This window comes from Perissodus microlepis, chromosome 22 (assembly GCF_051167445.1).
Source record: "Perissodus microlepis isolate ML-2025 ecotype Zambia chromosome 22, ASM5116744v1, whole genome shotgun sequence".
NCBI classification, from domain to species: Eukaryota; Metazoa; Chordata; class Actinopteri; order Cichliformes; family Cichlidae; genus Perissodus; species Perissodus microlepis.
The window spans coordinates 7,226,717-7,252,500 of record NC_140481.1 but is presented as its reverse complement, the minus strand read 5'-3'; the positions used below and the strand labels follow the sequence as shown (position 1 = coordinate 7,252,500).

General features: G+C 40.9%; 1 protein-coding gene across 3 annotated transcripts in view; it reads right to left on the bottom strand.

Annotated features, from left to right (window-relative positions):
* The window catches only part of khdrbs3 (KH domain containing, RNA binding, signal transduction associated 3), a 151,700-nt gene that overhangs the window by 20,694 nt on the left and 105,222 nt on the right, over positions 1–25,784 (bottom strand). For all 3 annotated transcript variants that reach the window (XR_014799300.1, XM_084920195.1, XM_084920196.1), the window contains one exon: positions 13,102–13,184. Coding sequence is in view for 2 of the 3 variants with exons in the window: in XM_084920195.1 (XP_084776321.1) it covers positions 13,102–13,184 (83 nt within the window). In the remaining variant the exon portion in view is untranslated. The remainder of the gene's footprint in view (positions 1–13,101; positions 13,185–25,784) is intronic.

The window sequence follows — 25,784 nt, the reverse complement described above, 5'->3', positions numbered from 1 at the left end:
TGAAAAGCAGGAAAGAAAGAGCCCATCTGTCTGAAGCACAAGCATGAACCCTGAGAGGCAAAAACAACACCTATTAGATAAGTGTGTCTCTTTGTGTCTCATTGATCAGGCATCTGAATCTAGGCCTGCATTTCCACTGGTAAAGACCCTTCCTCTCCTCTTCACATCTGTCATCTCTGTAAATGCTTCATCTTAAGCACTGATGTTGCTGTTCCTGGGCACTACGAAACAGATGGCAGTGTTAAATCTGAATGATGTAGTACACGTCCCTTGTGGACTTTGTTTTCTTCCATCGCCATTAGTCTTCCAGTCCGCTGTGATAAATTTGAGGAAATCTAGTAGGACATTACAAGGGGCTGTACAGATAATACGCAGCGGTCTGATGTGGAGAGAGGTTGCCTTTCTACCGTTAGCCTAGTTCCTGCATATTGCACACTTTAACTGATCATGACTGGGACTCCTAAAGCAAAAAGTGCTTCCTTGATGCTCCCCGTGTAATCATGTTTTTCATTCATTCTTGGCACAAGGCTGAAAAGTAAAATGCTGATGAAAAATGTCCCACGCTGAAAGCGCTGATTATACCGGCTGAGTGATTTTCACAGACAACACGACAATGAAAATAAGACGGGCAGAAAGAAAGTGGAACAACCTTTTTTCCCCCACCATTTTGTATGAAATGAGGCTCACATAATTTCAAATGAAAACCTTCGTTATGGATACACTGGTGATTGCTCAGCGTGGTGACTGATTGCAAAGCTATCTCCACTGCTGACCCCCTGCCGCAGAGTCACAAAGAGGGACAAAATGACCTACGGCAAAGATTTGACTTTCCAACTAAGTCTTCTTTCGAGCTTGCCTCTTTTTTGGAAACTACAAGAAATCCTCCTCCAAGGGAAACACTGCTCCAGTCAAGTCAGGCACTGTATTCTTTAAAATTCAACATGTTTTGAATGTTGCATTCTGAGCATCTGGACTCTGTGAAAGACTGTGTCTTATTTATGGAGCATTAAATTTACAACATGTGAGTTTTGGTCCTGAGACACAGAGTACTGTAAATCCCACCCTCCTTTCCCTCAGAAGGTGTAATTCCCACACCAGCACCTGTCACTTATCTTGACAAGCTGCCTACCTTGAAAAAAGCATTAGGTACCCAGCATCTGTGACGCCACCACAGGCGTTTCAGAAGCAGACAGCTAAGGCAGCCAATCTCTACTAAGAATAAAAAAAAAGAAAACACAAGTTTTCCTGTTTTACTAACTGTCTGCCTGAGGCCTCTGACACAACACGCAGACATCAAAGCGATAGCAATGATGAAGGCTGAATGATCAAACACATTGAGTCACTCCATGCAGTTAAAGACACTGTAAAGACTGTAGGCGAGACCAAGTGGCTGCTGACATGCATATCATTCGGGGCCTTTGCGAATGCATGAGTTGCTAAGCTTGAGTTGTCAGCTTGTGGTTCTCCCGTGTTACAGGAAAAGTACAGGAAAGAAATTCCACTAAAATGGTAAAACCACTGAATAATGAGGTTAAATAACGAGACACCAGCCAAATTCTCTCTCCGGTGGGGTGGGACTAATGCCTGATTCAAACACAGAACAGAAACTCTGGGCATCAGTTGCCATAGATGCTCAATTATGGCCCAGTGACAGCAGATGGTCCGGAGCTGTGTTAGCACCCTTTAGCTGGAAATGTACGACCTTTAAAAATACTTTTCCTCCCAGCAGTTTTAGTTGTGCTAGCTCTAGGAAAGGCAACAACGGTCTCTGCATTAGTCGATCAGACCACCTCTCTGTTCTAGGCTGAAGTAACTCAACAATAAACAACAGATTACTCTTATTTTCTGTTGTCTGTGAAGGTTCTCAGTCTTCCAGGTCATCGTAGTCTATGGAGCTCAGAAAGAAAAGCGTCTGGACTTCTTTAAGTTTCCCTGAAGACGTTTCACCTCTCAACCAAGAAGCTTCTTCAGTTCTAACAGCAATTGGTGGAGAGTCCCAGATTTTAAAGCCTATGGGAGAGTCCCCAAGAGGGTCATGGACGCCCTAATGATCCTCTATCATTAGGTGTGAAAAACGGGTGTGGGTCACAATCAGCCAAGGTTTCGGGTGAACCCACTGTGAAACCTAACCCCACCGTGTCATGCGATTTACTGAGGTCAAATATTTTCTGTTCAAGCATTCATGGTTCACAATAACTATGGAAGATTTGTGAAATTCTGGGTTGATAAAAATGCTAAAAACGTGGTCAGTACCAAAGGAAAAAAGAGAAATTCCCAATTTAATAAATCCCTCATCTTTTTTAAAATCCTTTAGCTTCTTTAAACCATTTAAATGAGCACAAACTTACATTTCACATTTAGGAAACGTGATCCCAGACAAAAGGGCAACAAAACTGATGTTACACAACAGATAAACGAAATGCTGCTTTGTGCACCCCTGATATCTGTTTTTTTTAGCCATTTTTGCCACTGGATTATATCCACAATAGAAAAAGAGTAACAATAATTACAAAAGTATACTTTTGTTACCCACCCCAATCCCTTCCTATGTGTTATATGCATTGTTAGTGGGATAAGACAGTTTATGGACTACGGATGGCTCTGAAAGTAATGCCCAATTCAACCTGCATTCCTTCTAAAAGCCAGAAAAAGATAAGCTGTATAAAAGTCTACAGAAAAAAAGGTTTTAATTTGCTTAATCAATGCAGTCACTAAACACTTTTCTGATGAGTCCCAATTAGTATTATTGGAAGGGCGCTAAAGCAGGGTACACTTTAGTGCAGGTATATGAGGTAATTAACAAGTTGCTACCGTGCGACCACGCAGTCCCTTGTTGTTCACTTTCAAATTTGCACAGCACTGACGAGAAAATGCTCAGCTCAAGTCTTTAATCAAATCTTGGACACTGTGGGGGGTAGGGGAGGGTCGCCATCCACTGTGCGTGTTGGTGATGCAGATTGTTTTGGGGTTATTTTTTTAAGTAGTACTGTGAAACTTAGAAAAATGAGCCACACACTGGTCACACACGGACCAGTACCTCCTCTTTGACTCCCATCACCCTTTGGAACACAAACTTGGAGTAATTAGGACCCTGCACCACCGGGCAGAACATGTTCCCTCTAAGCCTGAAGGAAAAAAGAAGGAACACACACATGTAAAGGAAGCACTCAAAACGTGCGGCTATCCTAAATGGGCGTTCTTAAAGTCAGCAAAGAGGCACAGAAAAGAAGACCAGACACCAACGAGGGAGGATAAGAAGGACAGACGCAACAGCATTGTCATCCCCTATGTAGCCGGTGTATCAGAAAAACTTAGGAGAGTTTTCTCCAAGCATGACATCCCGGTGCATTTCAGACCCAGCAACACGCTCAGACAAAAACTGGTTCACCCGAAAGACAAAACGCCAAAACACAGACTTAACAATGTGGTGTATGCTGTACAGTGCAGCGAGGAATGCCCAGACCTCTACATTGGAGAGACCAAACAGCCACTTCACAAGCGCATGGCACAACACAGAAGAGCCACCTCCACAGGACAAGACTCAGCAGTCCATCTGCATCTTAAGGATAAAGGACACTCTTTCGAGGATGCCAATGTTCACATTTTGGACAGAGAGGACAGATGGTTTGAAAGAGGAGTGAAAGAAGCCATCTATGTCCACTGTGAGCGACCATCTTTGAACAGAGGCGGGGGTTTACGACACCAACTCTCTGCCATCTATAATCCAGTTTTGAGATCCCTTCCCAGACGCCTTAACGCCCACTCACATCCTGGGCCATCTGACCTCAGGAATTCGCATGATAAGGTGGGGCCAGGTTTCACAATGAACACACCCGAAACTCTGGCTGATTGGGACCCACACCCAGTTTCACACCTTGGCTCAGGCGATTAGAAGATCATCAGGGGGTCCTTTTGTCCCTCTGTGGGGGGATACTCCCACTAGGTTTATATCTGGGACTCTCCACCATTTGACCTTAGAACTGAAGAAGCTTCTCGGATGAGAGGTGAAACGTCTTCAAGTAAACTTAAAGAAGTCCAGACGCTTTTCTTTGCAAGCTCCTTTGACTTAGAAAAACGAGCCACTTTCCTGTGTTCCAGTTCTCGCCCGTCTCTTGTCTAAGGCTTGCTGTTGCTCCTCTGGGATGCGTCTGCCCTTTAAAGCATTGTCACAGATCTATCCTTGTGCCCACCGGCTTCCGGATCCATCCTACAATGTAGCATACTAAAGCAAGGTGCAAGGGAAGGTGCGAGGTGTCAGCAGGAGAAAGTCTCCGAGGTGCCGCATGTGAAATAATACTTTGATCACACCCGAGCTGCATGAAATCACCTCACCATGACCTCTCCAAGTGTCCAGCCAGCGCTGTGCCACAGCTGTCATCCTCCTCATTTCCCTACAGAGACGTGCCCTCCTCTCCACTAATAAAATTAAAGACCCTCTCCTCACAAGTACTCCCCCCCTTCAGCCTCCTTGACCGTACAGCTTGATTGGTAGCAGAGTGCTGTAGTTTTCAATGACTCTCCAGAGATAAAGCTGCCTCTCCAAAAAATGATGATAGCTCAGTGCTTTGTGTTGTATAAACACGGTAAGAGGAGGCTGTGATCTGGGAGCTTGCAGACCGACTGCCACGGCTGTCATGCTGAGGTACCGTTTTGTGAGGTTCCCCCAGGCGTCAGCTCGTTTCTGAAAGATGTAAATGTCGTGAAATGTCTTCAGGGCATCTAAAAACAGCTTTTTAGCTCAAGTCTTATGTCTTAAGGTTGCGAGCGCCTTATTTGCCTTTCAAATTTAATTATGTCTAAATTACTCAGTTCTGGCTGTTCTGTATGACACAGAGTGTACAGTACAGTTACACAGGTTGTCTTGTTTCATTTGTCAGTAGCTACATTTTTTTTCCTTTATAGACAGTAATGTGTGGTAGAACACTTTTATGCAAGTTAAACACGGCACAGAATGTTAAGATCTCTATCACTGCGGGGCGATGTCACACAGAGATGTAAAACAAGTGTCAGCATTCTGCATTTAAGCATAATGTTAAAGCCACTGTGTGCAGATTCAAATCCAAAGCAGAAACATGTAGTTGATGAGCCCTGTAACAATAACCACAGCAAACTAAAAAATTAAACCCATTAAAAACTTTGTCATTTTTCAAGTATTAATGCCAAAGATTTCACAGTTCCTCCCACTCTGTTAAGACCTGTAGCTGTTTTTCTTTGTTACTTTTAGAGGACATATAAAAATATTCCTGAATAAATATACATACCTGAATATTTTTAAGGAAATCCCTGTTATCATCTTGGATTCAGGTAAAGGGACAAAGTGGTTTTTTAACCACTTTTGAGTTTTGCAACTTTAAAGCCTTCATAAAACACCTCCGGACACTTTTATAAGAAGATATTATGAAACTCTATCTTAATTTACTAATCTGATAAAAACTGCTTAGTTACAGCTTTAACAAACTTTTTACCCTGGAAGCTAAACTTATACTACCATCTATGCTGTTGTGAAATTCAAATCGGGATTTTTTTAATGTAATTCCTCAAATATTAGCCAACCGTTTCCAGATCAAAACTCTCAGAAATCTTAATTTACTAATCTGATAAAAACTGCTTAGTTACAGCTTTAACAAACTTTTTACCCTGGAAGCTAAACTTATACTACCATCTATGCTGTTGTGAAATTCAAATCGGGATTTTTTTAATGTAATTCCTCAAATATTAGCCAACCGTTTCCAGATCAAAACACTCAGAAATAAAGATTACAATCCACAAAACATTCCTGCCTTACTTTTTTCCACTTCAGTGGAACTTTAGACAAACTTGCAAATATAAATGCATGGTTTAATATCAGTTACAAATATATATATTAAAATAAAACACCTTTTAGCATCACTAAATCAACTAATTCTTCTTTTTGAAGTTCAGTTTGATGATAATGTTCAAAAGTTTCCAGTTTGTGCATATCCGTGAAAAAGCATTAGCTAATCAAACATTGAACTGAGTGGTAGTTTGTGGTGGTAATGCACTGAGAAATGTGGCAATGGATCAGGCAAAGTAGAAAACTGCTAGCAAGAAAACAGGAATGTGAATGGATGGATGTATTAGAAGAGTCTGAAATTATATGGGGGGCGCCTATAGGGCACTTTGAAGAATGTGGATTATTACATAGCCGCAGGGTTCCAACTAGCAATTTTCAAGTAAACATTTAATCGTCACGCCGATCGTCACGAAATGCTTTGAGAGGCTGATTATGACCCACATCAAAGCCACCATCAGTGTCACTTCAAACCCACACCAGTATGCCTACCGGAAGAATCGATCCACAGAAGATGCCACGTCTTCTGTGGTTCACACCACCCTCACCCACCTGGAGCAGAAGAACTCCTATGTCCATTTGCTCTTCGTGGACTTCTCATCCGCTTTCAATACAGTTATCCCGCAGACACTTGTTGACAAATGACTGACCCTGGGACTGAGCTCCTCTCTTTGTAACTGGGTCCTGGACTTCCTGACCAACAGACCGCAGTCTGTTAGGATCCACAACGTCTCCTCATCTTCCAGAGTCCTCAGCACTGGCTCCCCTCAGGGCTGTGTGCTAAGTCCCCTCCTGTTCACGCTGCTTACATATGACTGCTCACCCAACCATCCAGGCTGTCATATGTAAAGTTTGCGGACGACACAGCTGTGGTTGGTTGCATCACAAACAATGATGAGACCGGCTACAGGAAGGAGGTGGAACACTTGGAGGACTGGTGCAGGCAAAACAATCTCTGCTTAAATGAGAAGAAGACTAAGGAGATGATTGTGGACTTCAGGAGGGGAAGACACACACACACCCCTGCACGTTGGAGGATCTGCAGTCAAAGTAGTACCCAGCTACAAGTACCTGGGTATGTACCTGGATAGCAACCTCACCTGGAACAAAACACTTCCAGCCTGATCAGGAAGGCTCACCAGAGGCTCTACTTCCTCAGGAGGTTGAAGCGTGCGGGAATGGAGAGCTCAATCCCCATCTCCTTCTACAGATGTGCGGTGGAGAGCGTTCTGTGCTCTGGCATCAACGTGTGGCACGGAAACTGCACTGTGGCAGAGAGGAAAGCTCTACAGAGGGTGGTGAAGGCTACACAGAGAGTTGTCGGAGGCAGCCTCCCAACCGTCACAGACATATACACCTCCAGATGCAGGAAGAGGGCCACCTGTATCATGAAGGACCCCACTCACCCAGCACACACTTTGCCCCGCTCTCCTCAGGCAGGAGGCTGAGGAGCATTAAATGCAAAACCACCAGACTGAGAAACAGCTTCATTCCAGAAGCTGTGAGACTTCTCAGTGCATAAATGGACAAGAACTGTTATTGTAGCACCTTAACCACTACTTGACACTTACTGACACTGTCTCTTTATCAATGCTGGTCATTATGCCCTTTGCTGCTAAACTATTTATTTACAGCTATATTTATACCCACACTCCATACTGGTACTCAGGTTGTTGCACTCTAGTTATAGTATTATTTATTGTATTGTCTTATTACTTGTCATTTCTGTTTGTTAAAAAACCAAAAAACAAAACAAAACCAAAAAACTACTTATTTATAACTTTAAGAAAAAAATTCTGTTTCTTCATTATTTTTGTTTCTTTTCACTCCGAACCGTGTGTACATAATTTCGTTCCACCTCATTTTAACATGTGATGCGAATGACAAGTAAAGCTCCTTGAATCATTAAACTACATAATTTTAGAAAGCAGGGAAACATGCCCAAATGCAAATTATTTCTTATTCTGTTGAAATTTAAGACCCAAAAAATATTTAAACAACTTATAATTTAGTAGGAAAAATGGTTTAATCAGTGAGTGTTTGACAGGAGAGGAAGCTGTTTCAGAATCTAAAAGAAGAAAGACGAATGAATTCTTTGGTTTGTGTATATTATAGTGGTATAAATCAATGTAATGCGTTTCGACTCGGCCGAATCAATAGGTGTAAGTAAGATGAAGTCTTATAGGATAAGATATTATAAGAACAAAACTGATCAGCAACATTTATTGCATTCACTGCACAAAACAGTTCAAGTTAATAAAGGTATCTGACGCTGCATCGCAATCAGTTTAAAATCAGCAGCCTCCTCTTTCTTTCCTTATGTGTTCACAAATGGCAGCCCTGTTTCTAGCATAAGGCCATCGAGTAATACCATGACAGAGAGACTGTAAATTGTTCTGCTTGTTATCCTCCGGCAGCTGAAATCCTGCCATGCAATCGGGGCTCAGATTGGTGACTGGGAGCTCCTTAGGCTGTGAGAAACATTGTTAGGAGACTTCTTGTCCACACACACACACACACACACACACACACACACACACACACACACACACACACACACACACACACTCTCCACAAAGCCCTGCTGCAGCTGGAACCAGCTATGACTTTCCTCAAGGTGAAAATAATGCACCTTTGTCTATCACAAAGCTAAACAGGATTGTAACTGTGACGACGCAGTTATGGGACAGCGTTCTGTTGCAGTTTTAATTGCGGAAGCGGCAATTAAAGGTAACAAACAGATTACTGTTTTTTTTTTAAGGTATGAACATAGTTCTAAATATACTTCCTGTCAGAGTAAACAAAGGACAAACAAAGAGGGCATGCTACGAATTATATCCTGTGTTTATGGACAAACAATGAAAATTTGATCTGCCCAAGACCACTTATCCCAGGCCCTGCATGAGGCTTCTGTTTCATACACGCACAATGTCAGCCTGCAGTAACTTGTGATCCACATCCAGGGCACAGGACAAACAAATAAGAGAGGAAGTAAGTGCATCAGCTGTCTCTGGAGGCAAAGGCTTCTGTGTCTGAGCCCTATTAGCTGCTTCGTCTCCCTCCAGATAACAGACATGAAAATCTCAGAGTCCGCCCAGCCTCCAGCCTCTACTTGATGGACTCCATTCTTTTCCTCCTGTGCTGCCACCAAAACACCCCCACTATTATTCACGCGGCTGCTTTTAAAACAAATAGCCTCAGACTCCTGAGGCGGACCGGCGCTTCCCCCGGCAAGCATGTGTACACCCAACCGCCAACATTTCAAGCTCCGAACGGCAGTCGGTGTGAGCTGGAGACAGAGTGTGTGTGAGAACAAAAAAAAAAAAAGACGAAGGAAAAAAGAGAGAAAAAAAGAGCGATGGCACAAAAGATGGATGAAGCCGAGGTGACATACATCCTGACACCTCTACAAAAGAAAACATCGACCACCCTACTCACAAAAGCCAGGAGACAGAATAATGCTGTTTTTGTTCTCTCTGACTGATTTCCTTTTTTGCCCCAGCTGCCGCCAATTCAATCCAATTTTTGACACCCTAAATGTGGCAACAATCATTCTTTCTTTGAAGTGGCACAGGCAGGTCTACATAAATGTAGTGCATTGTGCACTGATAAAATACAGTGGAAGACCAAAGTGAAAGCCTTTGACCTTGTGTGGCTTGGAGAGTGTGATAGCTGCCTGGATGTAAGAAAATCAATATTCTACATTTAGCTGTTCAGGACCCTATGTTAAATGGAGCAGCATGCCACAAAGACTGTTTATTCCGCAGTGACACATTGAGGGAAATGCACCTTTCGCCTGATATTTTTAAAGGATGATTAAAGCATAGATAATATGTTTATCACAATGAGCCGGAATGAATTCCTCGGAGCAAACTGTGATTACGTCACTGAGGCTATGGAGAGAGGTTTATTTTAAGCTCTTAGATTCAAAGATTAGTTTCTCACTAACAACCAGGCCCAGACATATTAAATCTTCAACACCTACCTAATTGTATTTTTTAAGTTGAAGCGGGTGTTTTCTGAGAATATCGCAAAGGACGACTCAAAGGTCAGTGAAAACATTTCACACTTCACAAAAGGCTTCATTAGCAGCAAGCATTCTTCTGAGTTTCAAACAGGGCAGAACAGCATAAACGACTCCTAACAGTATGCACACCATAATCCAGCTGCTCTCAACCCACAAGACTTCAAAATCTCATTGTTAGCTCATATCCTCGTTCCATACTTAAGGCCAAATGCCCAGAAAGTAGTGAACTCGCTGCCCTTGTGTAACGCAATCAAAACTTGCATTTAATCCTTCAAGAGATGTAAATACAACTCGTTGCATATTAACTGCTTTTTAATTCAGTGCACTCACTCGGGCTGTTAAGATAAATGTCATTTTCAAGTTTCTGCCCTGGCACGAACTCAAGCTGCATAAAAGACATGGTGTAGCATTCAGTTTGTTCGTGCAGCCATTTAAAAGGGGTGTTTGAGCTTTATGGTCATTTTGAAAAATGCTGTTGCATTGTGCTGTGTTAATGTTTCACCCTATTGCCAAATGCAGTTTTGTTCCTATTACTCACCCTGGATGGGTCACATTAGTTATGAATTGGATTTTTGGCACAGTTTGTTGAGTGGTGGGGAATGTTTCGTTTAGATTTTATGGTTTTTTTGGCAAAAAAGTTTTGCAACTGTTTTGCTTAAATATACAGGGTGGGCCATTTATATGGATACACCGTAATAACATGGGAATGGTTGGTGATATTAAAGTCCTGTTTGTGGCACATTAGTATATGTGAGGGGGCAAACTCCTCAAGATGGGTGGTGACCATGGTGGCCGTTTAGAAGTCGGCCATCTTGGATAAAACTTTTGTTTTTTCAATAGGAAGAGGGCCATGTGACACATCAAACTTGTTGGTAATGTCACAAGAAAAACAATGGTGTGCTTGGTTTCAACGTAACTTTATTCTTTCATGAGTTATTTACAAGTTTCTCTTTGTTCACAGCCATTGACATGTCGAAGAGGTTAACATGTGAGGAGCAGATCAAAAGTGTGTTGATATCTGGTGAACGCAGTAACCAGGTCATTGCAGCAGATTTCAATGCAAGACACCCTATGAGACCACCCATCTCCCATGCTACAGTTAGCAAACTGCTTGCTAAGTTTCGTGAAACTGGTTCAGTGTTGGATTTGCCAAAATGTGGACGCAAGAAAACTGTCACTAATGAAGAAACATCAGTGGCTGTCCTAGCTTCATTCAGCAAGAGCCCACAGCGTAGCACTCGCTGCATGTCACTGGAGAGTGGCATTAGTCGAACATCCCTTCGGCGGATATTAGCTACTCACAAATGGCACCCTTACAAACTCCAGCTACTGCAGCATCTCAACGAGGATGACCCAGATCGGCGCACAGAATTTGCAGAATGGGCAAAACAAAAATTGGAACAGGACCCTCAGTTCACACAGAAGATTTTGTTCAGTGATGAGGCAAACTTTTATGTGAATGGTGAAGTTAACAAACAAAACCAAGGCCACTGGATATTTGAAATTGCTACATGATGATGTGTTTCCCTCTTTGTGCACTGAAGCTGGCACGTTCCCTGAGTTTTTCCAGCAAGATGATGCACCACCACATTATGGGTGCCAGGTCCGAGCATTCCTAGATGAACAGTTTCCTGGAAAGTGGATTGGTCATCGTGGGCCAGTTGAATGGCTCCCAAGGTCTCCCGATCTGACCCCCTTAGACTTTTATCTTTGGGGTCATCTGAAGGCAATTGTCTATGGTGTGAAGATACGAGATGTGCAGCACCTGAAACTACGGATACTGGATGCCTGTGCTGGCATTTCTCCTGCGGTGTTGCTATCAGTGTGTGAAGAGTGGGAGAAGAGGGTTGCATTGACAATCCAACACAATGGGCAGCACATTGAACACATTTTATAAGTGGTCAGAAACTTGTAAATAACTCATGAAAGAATAAAGTTACGTTGAAACCAAGCACACCATTGTTTTTCTTGTGACATTACCAATAAGTTTGATGTGTCACATGGCCCTCTTCCTATTGAAAAAACAAAAGTTGTATCCAAGATGGCCGACTTCTAAATGGCCACCATGGTCACCACCCATCTTGAGGAGTTTGCCCCCTCACATATACTAATGTGCCACAGACAGAACTTTAATATCACCAACCATTCCCATTTTATTACGGTGTATCCATATAAATGGCCCACCCTGTACATCCAGCAGAAACGAGAGATTGTGGGTATTTAGAAAACTGTTTATGTCTAAAGTCCAATATTTACTGCCTTTGATTTCCACCATCTCTAACAGCAGCATTTGTTCCACTGTTAGCATAAATACATGAGTTCTAACACTGTATTCTCAATTTTTACAAGCCAGTCATTGTGACAGCACCATCTGTCGGGTGACAGCAGTTTTCTCTGAAGCAAACGACAAACTGAGGCGACGCAGAAAGAACACTATGAAGTCCACAAAGGGAGGAGGTCAGGGTGGACGGACAGGTTAACTGAAAATTAGACTGAAAAGACGGGCTGCTCTGCTTTTATGTTTACATTTTTAACCCATGTTTCATGTTGCCAGTTTTGTGTTTATTATTATTATAACAATGACAACAAACATTAACGCCAAACTCGATTCTGCTCTAAACTTGGGGTCTCTTATTTAGGAGATGCTCCTGAACAGCGGTCCCCAACCTTTTTTGCGCCACGGACCGCTTTAATGTCAGACAATATTTTCACGGACCGGCCTTTAAGGTGTCGCAGATAAATGCAACAAAAACAAAATGATACGACCAAGACAAAAACTGTGGTATTTTGTAAATATAATAATAAACGTGAATTCACTGTGTAATTGTGTAACTTTATTAGCAGCGTCATCCTGAAATGTGCCAAAAACATTGAGAGTAACATCCTCCTCTCTGCCCCTTAATGCTCTCTGATCGCTATGGTAACGCGTAAATATTTCTTTCAAAATAAGACACACAACTACAACACGGGAAAACCATAACTTTCACACCCGAGCCTCAACTCTTGCGACCCGGCACCAAACAACTCACGGACCTGTACCGGTCCGTGGCCCGGGGGTTGAGGACCGCTGCTCCTGAGGACTGCTTCCAGCTTACAGGATAGTCATGGTGCATTGCACTGTGATAATATATTATCATACATTATCTCAATGAAGTACTTGGTGCCTCATGTATTAAAACAGTCGTATATTGCACATTTACCCATAAATCCGTGGAATAAATGTGTAATACTTGTGACTCTTTCGGTAAAAAGTCGAACTTACTTTTGTCCTTGATTACTGTAATTGTTGTCATACGATTCATATCCTTGGTCATCATAAGCTGTCCCGTAGCCGTCGTCGTATTCCTGTAGCAAAAAAGTAGACAAAATTTACCCAGCTAGATGAAGCTCAACACAGAAAAAAAATCCAGAAAACATTTTGACATTAACAGGATGTTGATATGACAAGCTGTTCAACATCACACCTGCTGAAATGTGGAGCGATGAGGTTAAGAAAACATACAGTATGATTAATACATTCGTCTGTGTTGTGCTGTTTGTTTAACTTGCGGTTCGATACCTTTCTGATGCGGGTTAACGACATCATGCGAGTGTCGTTAAATCTTATCTCTTACTAAAGACAACTTTTTTGCAATGCAATACATCAAAGCTTTCAGCACATATATAGGTCAAAAAGCTTCATCTGCTGCTGTTGGAAGTACATATGCAGGACTATTAGAGTAGCAACTGCAGCCCTGCCCTTGTCTCTGTGTCAACTAACTGACAGTGGGATGCAAAGACTTGCTGTGGCTATGTTTCATCACCACCTCAAAGGATGAGCCTTGAACATCTGTTTATACTCCAGCAATCTGCACCCCTCCCACCCCCGCACTCTACCCAGGCCCCCGCCAAGAGGAACATCAAAGCGAACCAGTGCCGCACCCGTCCTAATTTGGGATAAATGGGACTTATGTTCCACAAAAGGCGTCGACCCCTAGCGACACATCTCTCATCCCCCACACACTTCTTGGCTAATTCCATCTGCCCCTTATTTGCAAGCTTGAAACGAATGTCTGTAAGATTCAGCACCAGAAGAAAATGCTCATCACATCCGTGTTATTATTAAAAACTTAATTCCTGATTAGAAACATGCATTTGCCAAATGACAGCATTTGAATTGACTCTTTTATGTTTAATCCTTCAGAAGCAAAGTGAAGGAACTACATGTGACATATAACAAAGGCAACTCAGATGTAGTAAGACTTCCCTGTCTCTGGGTAAAGTATGAGATAGGCAGTTGTTTTCTTAGTCTGTGGTGAATTACGTCAGCTGGATTTTAGGAATCTGCTGGATACGAGTATGCGGAAACTTCTTGGTCATCCAACTGGGTGACTTTTTCAGACTATAACTGACAATTTTAATCTTCATATTGGCAACCCTCCTGACAGCAAACTAAAATAACTCATTGCTTTGTTTGATTTGGTACAGCAGGTAACCCATAACACCCACATTCATGGTAATACACTAGATCTACTGATCGCTAAGTGGCCTTAGTATTACTTTTATTAATGTTTATTAATTTTTGTGTTTTCTTCAGTGGGCTGATCACCCCAGCAAATAAAGCAAGACCTACAACTAAAACATATATTTAAATGAAAATGCTGGTATTTTATTAGTGACAGCCACAGCTAGTCTGTGGATGACCAGCCTGATCAGTTTAACTCTGAAACTCAGGATCTTTGACGATATTGCACCTGTCATAATTGAATCGGGCAAACAGGAAGATACTTCTGAATGTAAATAGAGGAAAAGCAACCTTCAGTGTTTTCTTAAAACTACTTTCAACAGTTTAGCTGAGCTCTGAGCTTCTGAACCTTGTTGATGGTTCTCTCCATTTATTTCTTATAAAGGAAGGCTACTGCAATGCTCTTTTTATTGCCCTCCCTAAACGACTATTAGACAGCTACAGTTAGTTCACAATGCTGCTGCTAGAATTGTAACAAAAATGACTCCAGTTGTCAGTTCACTGCATTGGCTTCCAGTAAGTATAATTGATTGTTTTAAAATCTTTAAATGGATTGGGGTGTAAATATGATGGATACAAACCTGGTAGGTCTCTAAAGTCTGCAACATCTGGTTACCTAGTAGTTCCCAGATCTGGAACTAAACAGGCTGATAATGCATTTAGCCACTATGCTCCCCATAGGAACCTAGAAATGAAACCACCAGAGAGCTGTACTATAATTGCTATTATTATTGTTTTTATTGATATTATTATTATTATTATTATTATTATTGTTTTTTTCCTTTTTAATTTTATGTTGTAAACCACTTTGAATGACTGTAGTATTTTAAAGGTACTATGTTACTGGTGTTCACGTGGAAAAATTGTGAATTCTTTTCTATTTGTGTTGAGGCAGCTTTAAGGGAATTAAAGTCCCTTCTGACATTTCTAATTCTACAGTTACAAACACTTTTGCAACATAAACAGTTCTTCACACTAATGCGAAGGCTAAATTTAGTCAATAACTGTACTTTCTACAATATGAACCCTCTTGAACCCACTTCAAAAGCAGAGGCTCTCAAAAGGCAGTGCAATTTTGTCAAAAGCTACGTAATTAAAGCCACTTTTCAACAGGCAGAGGAAACTGAAGCTTTCCCTCTGCCTGAAACCCAAAAAACAGTGGCAATAAAAGGATCAGGCTGACAAACGCAAGGTTGGATAATACTGACATGAATATTTAACTGTTAACATTTTACTGGCAACCTAGGGTTAAGGTTGGGTTAATGTCCACCTCTTTTCACAGGAGTTTCACCTGCTCAGAGCACCGAAATGGAAAATTTATATTGTTTTTAGGAGAAAAAAATGTTTTGTGTCCCGAGTCAAAAAAAAAAAATCTCTCAATTTTTAAAACTAGCATCTAGTGGTCATTAGAGGAACTGCAGGTTTTAGCACACGTACTGGTTTCATTTTTCAGCCACGATGCTTGCTGCTTCATGCCAAAATGCCATAAATTTAATGTTGAAATGATGTTTATTGTTACAATACTAACCATTGAGCAATGATGAAAATACTAATTGCTGACATTTTTAATATTGGAAATATTAAAAATGTTTTTAAAAAAATCTGATGAGAACAAATGACAGCAATTATTATTGATTTTTTCTAGAATTAAGACTAGTAGCACCTTTCCATTCTGAACACTACATAACTTTATCTGGCTCGGTGGTTTATTACATGGCATCAGTCAAGGTGAGGAAAGGAGCAGCTATCTTATATTAGGCTTCATTAAGTTGGTGATGCTTTTCTCAATAGCAACCTCCTTTTTCCAGCCATGAACTCAAGCATCAGGTTCCTAACATCATCTATGAATCTTTAATCATAGAATATTTAAATGTATTAAAAAGAAATGGAAAAGCCACAACTCAAGCGTTTGAAGCTGAAACGCGTTAACTAATAGACGACTGGAAAGATTGTGTGTGGCTATAAATGTCTTCCCATTTGAATTTAAAATAATGTTGCTGTTTTTGTCGGAACGACGTCTGCTTTTGTCTCATTACTCTGAGAACATCCCATTTCAATGTATTTAAAAGTTGACTCTGGTTTAAGGTCACTTTATCAGGCTGGAATAAACAAGGGTGGTCCTGAATATTGAATGACGAGAATCCTTAGAAGGACTCAGCTGTCAAATAAGATAATTCACAGGAGATAATTTAGTTATTTGAGTTACACTTGAACCTAACACTTTTCTGCTAGACTGAGCGAACATACACAGTCGGTTTCCAAATATACCCAATGAGTTACACCATTTAATGCCGTGAAAAAAATCTTAACTTATCCGTGTCTCAAACTAAAACCAATTAGCTGGTGTATAAAGGAAAGCAAAGTTAATGAAATTAGCAAGGAATGTGTCTGTCCTATTTGGCTGCAGAGTTACATAAAATGATGTGGAAAAATACCACATCAGACATCTGGCTGTGTTTAAAGCTCGATAGTTAATGACACAGAGCGACATCATGAAGTACCTGTACTGAAAAGGTATGGCTAATTAAAAATAATGAGCTGTGTGGGCCGGAGAAAGTCTACCAGCCTAAGTCACTGATACTCTTTATGGACAAAAGTACTGGGCCACCTACAAATATCATCTACATGAAGATGTATGATACATTTTGCAGCACCAACAGTTTCCACTCTTCTCGAAAGGCTTTCTGCAAATTTTTGGGGTGTGACTGAAGGAAATCTCCTAAAGAGCATTTGTGAGTACAGACGTGGATGTTGAACGAGACGGCCTGGCTTGCAATCTCCATTCTAGTTCATCCCAAAGGTGTTCGATGGGGTTGAGGTCAGGGCACGGTGCAGGCTAGTCAAGTCTTTCCACATCCAAAGTCATCCAACACTGTCTTTATATGGACCTTTAATTCGTACACTGGAGCACATTTATGCTGGAACAGGAAAGGGCCTTCTCCAAAATGTTCGTGCAGAGTTGGGAGTACAAAAATTGTACAAGATATCGTAGTAAGCTGAAGCATTAATTACCCCCTTTGCTGGAACTAGGCGGGGTAAACAACCCCATAGCATTATACCCCCTCCACCAAACAGACCTGGCACAATGGCGTCATGCAGGTAACGATCTCAGACTGCCAGATAATGAAGCACAATTTGTTCTAGAGTCCAGTGGTAGTGTGCATTAAATCACGCCATCCTATTTTGTGATGTAAGGTTTGGCATGAAGCTGCTCGCCCATGGAAACCCATGCAATGGCACATCTATAGTACAAGCTCCAGTTCACTGCTGAGACCCACCAGCGGTCATGTAACCATTTAGATGACTCTCCTACTCTTCTACAATACGCAGTTTTATTTGTTTTTAAATTGCATTGTTGAATTCAATTTCCTTCAGTATGAGGAATAATAATTAAATGTGAAGATCTTAATAGAAAAATTATTCTGTTCCTGTGCTATCAAGGCTGCAGGGGGGGTTCTGTAATCGAGAGTTAAAGAGTAGTTTTCCTCCTCATCAGCAACCAGTAGCCTCCATACTCTGCTGATGCTGCATTGTCATTCAGAAAATTTACTACAATAAAACAAATAGACTTCACCTCACAAATGCACTTTGTGGGTTCTATTAGACTAGCATTAGACTGCAAGGAAATGGTATTAATACAAAAAAAAAAGAAACAAAAGAAAGCACTACTTTTTTTTAGCTCCTCACGTCAAACTGTGTACTATATTTGTGCAATATTCCTACAGGGATAACTTTATCCCTTTTTATGTGTGTTCTGTATTGATTTCATATCATGTGGCAGCAATAGCAGCAATACATATCAATTTTCTTATACAAAATAAGTATAACATTAAAAGACAAGATGAAATTTATTTGTGCCAGGCTTTTATTAAAAGCAGGTTACAATTTCATTCACCTGTTGCCAGAAAAAGACACATCCATGTTACAGATTAGCCTTTTTTTAAAGAAGAATAAATAAAAACCATAGTGAATATAAAAATAATAAAATAGGCAGTGGTTAGAACATGTTATTTTAATTTGAATGGTTCTCTCGTATGAATAACTGTAATAAGTAACGTCTTAGTTCTTCGTGTTTCACATGGTTGGGAATCGTTTCTTCATAATAGGAAGGGTTTACCTTACAATCCAGAGTTAGCCGAGATATGGTAGTAAAATTAGGGCTTTATTAATAAAACTGAACTGAATTCATTTAGAAACCCTGTGTGTTATTGTGAAAAACAATTCTAGTTTTCAGGGTTACAATATTTTGATAAAAATCCACAGTGACTGACATTTGTGCTGTTACGCCTACTAGTAAGATGGCAATACCCTGTGGCAAAACAGAATCTGCTTTAAAAAAAATCAAACAGAAGCAGAACTGCCAAAAACTGTTTCTCTAATGAGGTTGACTCTATTTTTTTCTAATTCTCTATTTCTAACACGTCTGATTTTATTTTTTGTTTATGCTATTCATATATGTACAGGACTTTGTGAACGCTGGATTTATTTTAAAGCACTTGATAAATAAAGGTGGTATTGTATGGCAATGGCCACATGAGCTCAGGAGATAGAGGTCATCTACTGATCGGAAGGTTCGTGGTTCGATCCCTGGCTCCCTCTAGTCTGCATGCCAAAAATGCTTGGGCAAGATATTAACCCCAAGTTGCATCCATCACAGTATGAATATGGTAGTTAGTAAGCACTTAAAAGCATAGAAGACAGTGCTTGTGTGAATGGGTGAATGTGGCATGTTGTACAGAGTGCTTTGAGTACTCTGGGAGAGTAGTACAGCTCTATATAAGAATCTCCAAAAATTAGTCAATCCGCATACGATCCCATGTTAAAATCTCCAACTCAACACTATTACAAACTAGAAATGGACTGATCCGATATTACGTATCGGTATCGGTCCGATACTGACGTAAATTACTGGATCGGATATCGGAGAGAAATAAAAAATGTAATCCGATCCATTAAATATCAAAGAAGCACCTCACAAAACTTGCGACATGGCGTAACTCGGCTCATAACCGTAGCACGTCAGAGCAGTATGCCTCAGGTGATAGAGCGGCTGTGTGTATTTGTAGCCTCGCTACCAATCCAGCATTTCATCTCCGACGAAGTGATCCCAGAGAGAAGTAAAGCAAGTGTGTAAGTTCATCTCTGAATGTTTGTAAAGCATTCTCACGTTAAGCTTAACAACCGATATATGGAGCGACTGCCTCTTCTCTCTCCCTCCCTCTCCTGCTGCTACTTCAATCGTGAAACTGATCAATGATCAGCTGATCGGCTTTTCTGTCGCGAGTCCGTCTCTCTTGTTTGTTTATCGCCCACTTCGTGCCAGAAAGAGGAAACCAGCGGCTGAACAACAGCAGCACGTTTAAGCTTGATAATTTGTTCTTAGAATTTATTTAATATTACTTTCTACACCAGGATCGTTTTCTACGTAGCTGACGGCTGGTAGCTGTGCAGGGGCAGATCTAGCAAAGTTTAGCCAGGGGGGCCGATAGGGCATTAACAGGGAAAGGGGGGCACAAAGACATACTTTTGTTTCTTATTCTCATTTAAAATATCTAGCTTTTAATAAAAAATTATCCGAATCTTACACCCAAAGTTTTAATCTGATGTAAAATGAATAGAAGTCCATTACTGTATATAGTAACTGTTAAGTCTAATATACCCTAGTAAGCTATACTACTTTTTCCTTTGGGAAGATACCATCTGTGCAGTCTGCAATTCTGTTGAAGAAAGATGTTGAATCTATTTAATTATTCTTGAAAAATAATTTATTTCTGTGCATTTTTTTTCACACTGCATCAATTTAAAGTTGATTACGTCGATTAAGCATCATGAGGTGGAGGGTGGGGGGTGGTTCCCTATTTTTATTTTTTTTGCTGGGAGTTTTAGAACCCTATTAGTTAGGTTGCTTGCTCTTTAAAATACCAGAATAGGGAGGATGGAGTAGGTTTAAGTTTATTAGGCTACGTTCACACTGCAGGCGAAAGCGCATCAAATCCGATTTTTTTGACCCTATGCGACCCATATCCGATCATGGTATGACAGTGTGAACGGCTCAAATCCGATATTTTCAAATCCGATCTGGGTCACTTTTGTATGTGGTACTGAATCTGATACATATCCGATGTTTTAGAAAGCGACTGCTGTTTGAACGGTCATGTCGCATTAAATCCGTCTTTTACGTCACTGACACAAGACAGATGCCAATTATCAGCGCCCGAGAAGACATCGCGAACGCTTCCTGGCCATCCAGTGTAGATGTCAGTGAAACTGTTGGGAAGACAACGTTGGAGAAACGTGAACATTTTATTTGTACTGTATAATCTGCAGATTCTGACAGAAATCTGCAACTATCCTTTGAAGCACCGCTCCTCTAAAACAGCAATAAGGATAATTATTAGGTTATCTACATTATTCTGTAAATAACAAAATAACTTAAAGCAAAAATTGGGAAACGTAAAGTCCGAAGTCTTTATATTAAGGGCCATCAGTCAAACAATATTGTTTGCTCTGGGTCTAAACAGAGCGCGTTGTGTGTGACATCTTCTTTTGCACATGCGGGCCGCTTTGAGGGTTCACACTAGAGTGCGTTTGCTGTCGCATTTTATTTGTAGTGTGAACAAGCAGACAAAAAAATCAGATTTGATCAAAAAATCGGAATTGAGCATTAAGACCTGCAGTGTGAACGTAGCCTTAGATTGATCAGTATTGCTGAACTATGAAATATTTTGGGTGCAGTGTATTTTTTGCATACAGGTATAACAGAATAGCTTTAGTGTTTTTTGTTTTTTTTTAACTTGAGTATTAACTTATACAAAAAGCAGCAAGATATTAAAAAACAGTTTTATTGATTAAAAAACATACTACATACAAATGTAATACAGCTTGATGTGTCTTGATGACTGAAGCTGTAATTAGTCTATTACTTACCTCTAATTAGCAGGTAATGCAACCACAGGGCTAATGAGACTGCTGACAATCTTGCTAGTGTTAGCTGATGACTTAGCTTCCTCTGGTATAAACAAAGTTCCGTAATCCAGTGTGGGAGCACCAAATTTACAAGCAGAGCTTTGAAAATGTATATTGTTCTATACAGTCCATGATGCACAAAGCCCTCTTTAACCATAGCAGATGCAGACCAAGCACAGTGGTCGCAGCGCTGGTAGACACTTTAATTAGGCTTCAGCACAAGCTTACTGCTAATTTCTCATCTCGTCTCACTGGTGACTCTATCTAGGTGCTGTCCACTCACATTGGACAACGCTGACTGGTATTAAGGGCCACATTAAACTTTAACAATGGCATGTTATTGCCATTTATTAGAGCAGCTACTCTATAATTGAGTTACAAGAAGGCTGAGAGGCGAAACATGCCTGGTTTATAAATCACAGTGGCACATTTAAAATGATTCTTTTCACCAGCGTCTGTCACACAAAAAGCTTTTTAAAAATGGAGCACAGACTGTGATGATGGTTTCAGTGAAGCGATTATAATATCTGATGTGTCTGTACTGATATACCATTTACTCGAAATACCTTCCAGAGCACAATAGTGCGACAATACTGCAAAAGTGCCGTGTTTCCAGCGCTAAACAGGATTAGTGTGACAGTGAGAGGTTGAAGGGGGCCGGGGGTGGGGTGCAGAGACAGATAGGAGGGAGAGAGAACAGCTCCTAAGTGAGTCTTTCATTTGAATGCTAGTGGATGGCTGAGAGGCGTGTTGTCAAAAGATAAGGACTGGCCTCTGAGGCCACTGAAGACTAACAGAGGGTCTGGCACTGCATGTTACAACAGGCGTATCACGGCCGCGGCACTGTGCTCTACAATACCACTGTAACAGATAGGATGCCACTGACACTCCGGCGCTGGATTTATTCCAAGCAGTCTGTACTAAATCCAAATGAGTTCAGCGACGTGCAGCCCTCGCTTTACGAACTTTTCCCAGAAAGTGCACGCACGCCGTGGCCTGTGCTAAAGAGAAGGAAGAAACGCAACAAAAGGTGTCACAAAAGCAAACAACAAAGTGAGAAAATTAAGCAAATGAAAAGAAGAAGGAAAGCTTTGTTGTTCCCAAGATTACTAAATTACGACACCATCTGTTCAAAGAAAAATGTCTTGCCTCCATACAGCTGTGCCACACACTGGTCTTAACTTTTTAACGATGAAGGCAAAACAACACCCCGTGATATTGCCGCGCCGAAAACAAATAAGCCAGTATTTGCAATCCTCGGTCATCTGTCTTGGTCAAAAATTTCTCAAAGTAGCTTTGTGTCATTTATTCAGCTTCTTCCTGCCAGCATATTTCAGAAAGCTGAACGGGCTGGAATTTGCTGGAGCTTTTCTGCTGCAGGGGTAGAAATACTACTCACGCTATCAGATTGAGGGTGCCAAAAAGTTGGCCTCATGCATCAAGTTGAAGTATCACTACCCCGTGTTACGCCTGACAAATGTTTTTCCTTCCGTTATTTTAACACCTTTGGTTTTGATCTTGGCCTAGTTTTAAATGAATTCTGTTCACACCTGCCAAGTATTATCAAGGGAATTCATGCCATCAATAAATTAGCCCTGAAGAAAAACATCTGCACACTGCAAATCACTCACCGCTTTCACTTCTGATGTAGCTCGACTATACGTGCTTATGCAGAACAGAGTCATGACAGGTCGTGGCAAGACTGTATTGATACAAGGACACGAAATATCAATATTTTAATTTGTTTAAAAACGGGAAAATACTACAAACAAGAGAGCTCATCTCATGCACCTTGCTCCTGAGAAAATCGAACAATTGGCTCAGCTGAAAAACACCGGACACGCTTAGCTTGACAGAACTCAGTCACAGGAGTAAAAGCAGGACAGTAGCCTCCCTGCATCTATAAAAAATTAGAGGACGCCTGATGAATGCATAGTCTTTCACATTCTGCGACTGACTACAGCGACTACACGGTTGCCCACAGTTTGAGGCTGTTGCACACTCGAGAGCGCTTTTGATCTTAAGGCCCAGGTCACCTGATCGGTCCTAACTTTCCTGCAAACAGTCGCCATCCGACTTTTGCCATCCGACCATGTCAAAGGTTTCAAAATACTTGCTGTCTAATTAATAAATGCAAACAGTTTGCCAACATGTTGCCAACAGTTTAATGAGTTTATGTCACTGAACACAACTCGGGGGGACTCGTCTCAACTGGCTGCCAGCTGGTTGTATTCTGGTTATATATAGAACAGATCACAGATGCAATAGTTAAATGTGATTTTCTACTTTAAATTTAGGCTGCTTGGGAACTTCCCCTAATGTACTGAACATTTCTTCTCCTCTCCCATTTTGCCCTCTCCCTCTTTTTGTGTTGCTCTTCTCTTTCCCTTTACTCCATAACTGGTCACAGCAGATGGTTGCGGCTCCTTGAGCCTGGTTCTGCTGGAGCTTTCTTCCTGATAAAAGTGAGCTGCTCCTCTCCAGTATTTCCAAGTAGGGCTGGGTATCGTCACTGATTTCTAGAATCGATTCGATTCCGATTCACAAGGTCCTGAATCAATTCGATTCAATTCGATTTGAATCTGGGAAATTTTGCCTCAGACAGTCAGAAATATTATAATTCAGATCAGTACATTTACATATTTTTGTATCTATAAAAAGGAAGCTGACACTTTCCAGACTTTATCAAAGGTGTAAGCATCACAGCAGATACTTTTGTGTCAAAGTAGCTGAAGATAAAACACAGAAAAACATAAAGGTGATTTTCCTGGCCTGGGATTTTATAAAAATATTCTGCAGTACATCAAAAACGAAAGAAAACCATTAATCAACTTATGAACATTACCTCTGAAGTTACAGCAGTTTTATTACAGACACAGCTAAGCGTTTTGCATTTTGTATAATTTTAAAAAGTTTACATTTGTTCAGAAGCCTATTGAACGGCAGAAATTAGGTTTTCTTTTCGGAAGTAAGTAAAAGGAAAAAAAAACATCGGCCGACAGCGCTGTAAATAACTGTAGTCTTGTGCGTAACAAGCAAGCGAATAATGCAGAAAACAGATTTCGGGGATAGACGGGAAACTGTTCTTGAAGTACACTGAGAAAGAGAGAGAGAGAGAGAGAGCTGTGCATGAAGTGTGATTTTATTGTGGTGGAAACAAAACAGCAAAAGTCAGAGGGAGTCCATGACGATGTTTATGTGAAGCTTAGTTTGGATCTTCTTTTGCTGCTGGTTCAGTCAACATTGTTTGGAGAAAGATAAAACTAACAGCTTTAGAATTAGTGCAAAAAAGGCGTAAACACAAAGCGCGGACCCGCCAAAACATCAGAATCAGCGAGCTGTCGGCTTTCAGCCCCGACCGTGTCCGTGCCGTCGGGTGAGAAAGGCGACATCTCACTGATTCTGATCCGTGGGTCCGCGCTTTGTGTTTACGTCTTTGTGCAGAAGCCGTGTACTGCTGTCATTTACTGTTTTAAATGTTTGGTGGTTGTCAAAATTTTGTGACGTTTCACTTGAGATTCTGGAATTTTGAGCAAAATACATTTATATAAAAAAATCGATTCAGGATTTTAATGAATCGATATCACGTTATCCAAGCCAGAATCGAGTTTAATTGATGAATCGATTATTAAAACCCACCCCTATTTCCAAGTGCTTACTTATAGGTTTGGTTAGATTGTCCAATTCTGACAGTTTTCCCTCTAACAATGCAGGGCCTTTACCTTACAATATAAAGTGCATCGAGGTGACTGATGTTTTGAATTGGTGCTTTATAAAAAATGTGACATTAATTGAAGAGAGAAAGATATTTTGCTTCATGCGTGATAAAACTGTGCTGCTGGAGGTGCTGAATGAAAATCTGAGAATTCGTCAGTCTCCAGGCAATAAGAAAATCACATTTTGTGGCAATATGTTGTCTTGAGGCATTTTTATCAGGCTAAAAAGAGAGAGAAAAGAAGGCAATAATTTGCTCCACAAAAAATAAATTAGAGGCTCCACATACAAAAATTAAATAGTAGAGGATAACTGAAATTTCTAATTTGTGGTAGAAATTACAGATGACTCTCATTTGTTGGGAGCTAACAAAGAATAATTCAATTTTCTCTGCAATTAGTACAAATCACAGGTTTGGTCCCGTGTGGGGAGGATTCAATCCTATCTTCGTGACTGGTCTTGCCTGCCACACCAGTTGGTTGCAGCTTCTTTGTTACTGTATCTAAAATATTTCCCTAACCATCACATTCGATGGTTAAAACTGCTACAAGGACAGTGAATTAGACAACACGATTCAATTAACAGTGCTTGGCTCTCAGCAGGACTCGACATGCGGAGAAGTGCCTGAGGGAGATTTTTTTTTTTTTTTTTTAATGCCACAGTAGTCAGCAAGGACTCACAATGCTCAGAACGGATTACTGTTCCTGGAGGATTTAACATAAACAATGCCAACCCACATGCATTGCACACTTCGTGGTCCT